Source organism: Notothenia coriiceps, unplaced genomic scaffold, assembly GCF_000735185.1.
Source record: "Notothenia coriiceps isolate Sejong01 unplaced genomic scaffold, NC01 NC01_scaffold00003306, whole genome shotgun sequence".
In the NCBI taxonomy this organism is placed as follows: domain Eukaryota; kingdom Metazoa; phylum Chordata; class Actinopteri; order Perciformes; family Nototheniidae; genus Notothenia; species Notothenia coriiceps.
Window position 1 is genome coordinate 1 of NW_011336007.1, and position 6291 is coordinate 6291.

Here is a 6291-nt window from a genome sequence, read left to right on the forward strand (position 1 = left end):
CAAAATGAATTTAAGGGTACATCTCTCAGCACCCATATGAAACAAAACTCTAAACAGATTTTCTTTTTCTTTATGGATATTTTACAAATCCCTTTTAAACTGTATTCTTGTTTTACTGTCATATAGTATTTCATCACTGTTTTTCATTTATTCTCATAAATGGTGACCAAAACGTTTGAGACCCACTGAGATAACTAGACTAAAGTTAACTATCTAAACTGAGAGTCCCTTACCTCACTGAGCTGTATCTCTCTCAGTCTGACAGGACAGAGCTCTCCCTCTCCTTGTTTTAGAAACAGCTTCTAATATCCGTTAGCGCAGCTAGCTAACCAGATGCTAACAACAACAATGCAAATAGTGAGTTTGGTAGAAATATACTGTATAATAGCAAAGTTATTTAAGATGATGCCATATTTATTGAAGATTTTCATTATAAATATTCCCCCAAATTATTCAAATACATATTCTTCGAAACTCTTGCTGTAGGATGACACACAGGAGACTATTGATGTGTGTAGTGAGTTTGGTAGTAATAAGATGTATAATAGTGATTGAATATTATTGTATTCTCTTTTTTCGGAGTTGCACTTTGCAGACGGTCCCTGAGCACTCGTTTCTTCTCCGGCTGCACATAGAGAACAATGTAACTTGTCCAGCTCGAAGGACGGCGCATATTGGCTTTGATCAAAATGTGATTGTAGTTCGTTGTCAACCTTACCACGGTACGTAGGAGACGTCATTTGTGTCTGAATAACGTTTTGTTCATGAGTTATTGATCCGTGAAATCAGAATCTCCTAATATCGTTCCAACTTTACTGAACTAAGCCAGAAGACCGTCTCATTGCGTAGACCGCTCGGTTTGCTGTTCCTTCACTTTATTTTTATATTTATATACATTTATTTTGGACGAAAACTTAGCGTGAGGAAAGGCATGTGTGGCGTGAGTGCGTGAGATATGGGTTAATTGCGTGACTCTCACGCTCAATGCGTGTGTGTTGGCAGCCCTGCAAAAGCTAAAAAGTAAAAATGAAATGAAAACAAAANGTGTGGCGTGAGTGCGTGAGATATGGGTTAATTGCGTGACTCTCACGCTCAATGCGTGAGTGTTGGCAGCCCTGTAAAGAAACGGCATATTTTGGACATAGTTCGAATGGTGATTAATCATGATTAATTAATTTTTAAGATGTGATTAATCTGATTAAAAATGTTAATCGTTTGACAGCCCTAATATAAATAAAACTTGATTTGATTTGATTATTCCATCTCTACATCCCTATTCCTTTCTTCCTTCATCCCTTCATCACTTCACCCCTACACCCCTCATCCTTTCCCTACATCCCTTACAATCTATCATCCCTTCAACCCTTCATTCATGCTCTTCCCTCTGTCTCACATCATCCCTCTATTTAATGTCGTGCATCATTTCTGTCAGTGCAGTTACCATCCAGGGCTTTTATTCAGATTGCTCACAAACAACATCCCTCATCCTTCTTCACCCCAGCCCCTTACATTCAATATCTCCTGTATATAAATCTTAGTACTTGCTAGTGAGCATGTGTTCAGCACACACACACACACACACACACACACACACACACACACACACACACACACACACACACACACACACACACACACACACACACACACACACACACACACACACACACACACACCTATAAATAGCTGGCTGTTGAGCTGCAGGTGGATGTGCCCGTCAGCCGGCGCCTCCTGAGTGGCAGCCGGCAGCTCGTCGAGGCGCAGCGACGCCTCTTTAACGTTTCGCTCGGCGTGGATGCGGTGCCACCGGTTATCATTCAGCGGAGAGTCGGCCTGCACACGGACCTCCAGAGGACCGTTCCCCACGTCGAAGGAGAACACCACCTCAGAGGAAGCTGAGGAAAAGAGGCAAGACAGTCAATACTTCATTCAAGATTCAAGGCTTTTATTGCCATGTGTGCATAGCTACGGTTAAACAATTACATTCTTAGGTCAGAGGCTCCTCCAACAATGCAGCACAATAAAACAGATACAATTGTGCAATAAATTAAAAAAAAATAGAATAGAAATTGTACAGAATAGTCTACAAGTAATTGGAATACGGATATATATAAGTATTCCTACACATATTTAACAAAGCCAAAGCCCTTTCACAGCATATATTCATGTGGTGTTTATTCGTGGATTGGAAAATGACAAACATTTCTCACTTTTTGTTTTTATTTGTGGGAATTGAGAGTTATTTATCTCCATACAGTATGCAATGCAAAAAAGTGGGATTGGCATAAGCCGGAAAATAGTGAATGTCTTGTTGTGAAAACCTTATGACTTATGAAACGCCTCGCTGTGTTGCATAATAAATTTGCAAAACTGAAACCAACACTAAAATAAATCCTGAGAAAGAATCCGATATTTGAAAAGAATAAGTAAAGGCTTTAGTGTCAAGGCAAAGGGTGTCATTTCTTTGTCCGTCCAAATTCTGCAGCTTCACTTATCACTAACAAACATGACAACTTTCAAGAGAGACATCTGATGGCCGGCTGCAGCCTTGAATCCAATTTCCTGCATAAGCTAGTTTCTTATGTGGAAATATTAACATATATATATATTTGTGTATAGGTGCCATAGAGGTATCATAAAGAATGACCTGTCTACAGATGAGTATTTTCTTTGGCTAACACATAACATATTAAGGGCATAAAGCACATCACACACTATGTGATCTACCATATAATATTACAGCCAGATGATTTCAACAGTACAGTGATAATATAACTATAAAACATGGTGGGCATAAAGAAAATGTGTTGCAGTGGACTAGAACCATGGCACCGCAGTGATTTCCCAGAGGCGCTCTTGGCTGAAACTTGTTATTATTTTTAGGGTTGAGGAGTTCTGAGACGGTCACCTCGAGCCGAGTTCAATCCAGGTGAAACTTTAACACCCGAGTCGATCCCTCCTGCTCACATCTGAGCGCAGTGCGGATTAGACTTCTAACTGGACGGGGTTTACTTACAGCTGAGTTCAATCCGGATGAAGTCTTTGATGCCCAAGTTTTCCAGGAAGACTCCGGAGGATGAGGTGGTTTTAAACAGGAAGGAGACGTCTGCACTCAGCTCTCCGTGGAATGTGGGAAAGTGGAGGTACGACGTCTCCTTGTCGAAAAACGCAGCATTCCAGACATTCTCTGAGGATAAATGGAAAGCTATAAGCACCATCCAGGTCAGGGGTGTCCAAACTACGGCCCGCTGACCATTTTGAATCGGCCCTCAGCTAATTCAAAAAGTATAATGGAATATGGCCCACAAATGAAACTTGTGCTTGTCTTGTATTGTACTACTTAAATATAAATGTAAACACATATTACACAGTAGTATTCATGAGTTATTAATAAGACCACTTTTCAAATAAATTCAGTCAAGTAAAGTTGAAAACATTTTCTAACATATCTGTTAGTTGATAAGAGAAAAGCCCAATAACTTATTTACATAACAAGCTTGAAATACACCTTTCATATTTCTCATTATTATAATCAATCTGAGGCTTCTGTTTTAAGGGATGAGCAGCCAACACTCAGGAGCATCATCTACCTACATTTGATTGATTTTGCTAACTTATAACTGAACTTAGTGAGTGGCCCAGCCCTTCGTATATTTTTATGTATGTGGCCCTAGGTGAAAAAACTTTGGACGCCCCTGATCCTAATATTGACTTACTGTCCCCGTGGCAGCGCAGGGGCCCGACCCTGAAGGCGCTCTCTGAGCCCGGTCTGTGGACGTCTCCAAGAACCAGAGAGCGGACCGGGAGGGTCTCCTTGTGGGTCAGCAGCCCTGAGTCATTCGCCCTGAGAGGTGGGGAGGAGACGAGAGGGGAGGAAGAGGCTGGATTTAAAGAGGAAACCAAAGAGTTGAAGGTGAAGAAATAAGAATAAGTTGGAGAAGCCTGTGACCTAAGATTTTCATCGGCATAACTGTTTGTTCGTATGACAAAATAAAGAACCTTGAATCATGATCTTATTCTAGGATAACTTATATTTTAAGTGTTTTCAGAGTATGGTAAACATGCCTTACGGTCGATTTGATTTTGTAGCCATGAACTTGAAAGGTAAGTGAAAGAAAAAGGCTTTGCCCGGATAATGTTCATTCATTACAAATATGTTCCGTCTGTTGAACAGGGGGGAAATGGTTGATCTTGCCAGGAGATAAAAAAAGTCCATTCTATTAAAACAAAAATAATGTATGTTCCTTCCGGGTGAGTTTTTCCACTTCTACAAGCCCTAACTTAAAGTTATTGTGTTTGTGAGAAAGTTACGTAACATTACTGTGTTGCTGGCTTTAAGCACAAAACAAATCAAATCAAGACAACTCCCTAATTAACTTTTCAAAATTTTTTCGCAGATGAAACATTGGAGAAAATTATCCCAGATTTTTCTTTATTTTTCTTACTGGCTTTAAAGGTCCCCTATTATTCTGTTTTTCATCAATATATTATAGGTCTCAGATATATACAGAACATGTCTCTGATTGGCTGAAACACCAAACAGATCATTGCAGCATTACCCATAATCCCCTCTGTTTCAGCCCTGTTTCCAAAGTGCTGATTCTCTGTCTGTTACTTTAGATGAAAATAAGGAGCCCCTCCCCACGCCCCTCTGAGAGACATTTGGTTAAAAAGAACACAATGGTGCTCTAGGAGGAGATTCAGGTGATAAGGGGGGGGTTACCTTGGTTGGTGATTGGCTAATGGTTACACAAGCCAAAAAAACATTATGACATCATAAAGCGGCCAAAATCCGATCAGCTCATTTTCAGACAAGTTTTTATAAAAATGGATCAGGACAAAAAGAGAGAATCTTTTTTCCTGAAACTTTCAGAGTCTCTTTACACAGAGGGGACACATGTTGATGTTTAAAAGACACGAAAAAGTGGATTTAGCATAATAGATGACCTTTAAGGCTTCCCTTAATTTTTTATTTGTGTTGCTCTAAGTAAGCGTACAGTACCAGTGAGTGCGTCCAGCGTCACAGTTGCAGTAGTGGTTGGGGTCCACACAGTTCTCCTGCAGACCACAGGCACACTGCTGACTTCCTGCTGGAGCTCCGCCCCAATACGTCTGCACCTGTCCTCCACCCGGACCCCCCACCCACCAGCTGAGCAGAGGGCCGTCTGCAACACAACAAACACACTTTCATCTCTTCCTTTTTTCTGGACAATGAACTATGCAGCCCTTTACTGCTGGTCTCATCAGTGCTGCTTGGTACAGTATATGTTTTGTTTTTTATATGATTTGTATATATTTTAACCTGCACATGTAAAGTCTTGAGTACTTCCTAAAAGCACTTGATAAATAAAATGTATCTTTATCATTATTATATATTATGTGTGTTCATATTCCTAATTTAGTATATCGTACAGGGGGCTAGCATGGGTTCGTGTTGTTTTTTTTATTCTGTTAATCTTTAAACGTGTAAAGCTTGAGAAGTGCTATTAAAATAGATTTATTGTTATTATGAAATGATTGTTTTAATTCATTTAAGTCTGTCATGAGCAAACGCACTAACATTTTAGGAGTCATATTAATTTGCAAATCCTAATCCAGCTTTCTTTTTGGTAGTGAAACTTTATATTACACTCTATGATGTTACACAGGATACTCCACATTTGTACCTGGTGTGTTGAGGAGGCGGGACTTCCTGCAGAGGTAGATCACTTCCTGTTCGCAGTGCTCTGATTGGCTGATGATGGCGGTCAGCTGCTCCTCTTCAGCCGTGTATTCAAAGTGAGCCGAGTGCTGATTTTTCCCTGGAGAGGGTCGGACCCTCGTCAGATCTGTGTTGTTGTGTTGGATCACCGTCCACGTCTGGTCCTCTGGAGGAGGGAGACACAGAAGCATTTATTTAATTTTTTTTTCCGTTTATGTGGGACATTTAAATGCCTTTAGAGGTCAAGGCTGCAAAACCTGTCTTGTATGTATTTCATCCCACCCTTTTGCATTTTATAGTGTTATAGTACAGTTTAGTTTGCTGGTATTTAGTTCATTTTATTATCTTTGTGTGTTTATTACACTTTTTACGCGAAAGCAACTTTTAACAGTTTGAAAGATGCTATATAAATACATTTTATTATTAGATATGTCAATACTAGGCAAGAGATACGGACAAATATAATGGGGAATGAAAGAGACTGTACAAAGAGTGTGTGTGTGTGTGTGTGTGTGTGTGTGTGTGTGTATACCTGTCATGTTGCAGTATATCAGCTGTGGTCTGATGGGCCCGCTGCCGTCAACATCAAT

At 40.1% G+C, this 6291-nt stretch overlaps 1 protein-coding gene across 1 annotated transcript; it reads right to left on the reverse strand.

The window, feature by feature from the left end:
• Nucleotides 1–1676: 1676 nt before the first annotated feature.
• Nucleotides 1677–6262, reverse strand: LOC104941282 (contactin-associated protein-like 4; the record flags this gene model as incomplete). Its single annotated transcript, XM_010766364.1, has 6 exons — nucleotides 6234–6262; nucleotides 5667–5867; nucleotides 5003–5165; nucleotides 3717–3844; nucleotides 3017–3187; nucleotides 1677–1895 (listed from the first exon to the last, which is right to left on the reverse strand). Coding segments are annotated over exons 1-6 (889 nt in total), but the record flags the coding sequence as incomplete, so codon positions are not given.
• Between the last annotated feature and the right edge of the window lie 29 nt (nucleotides 6263–6291).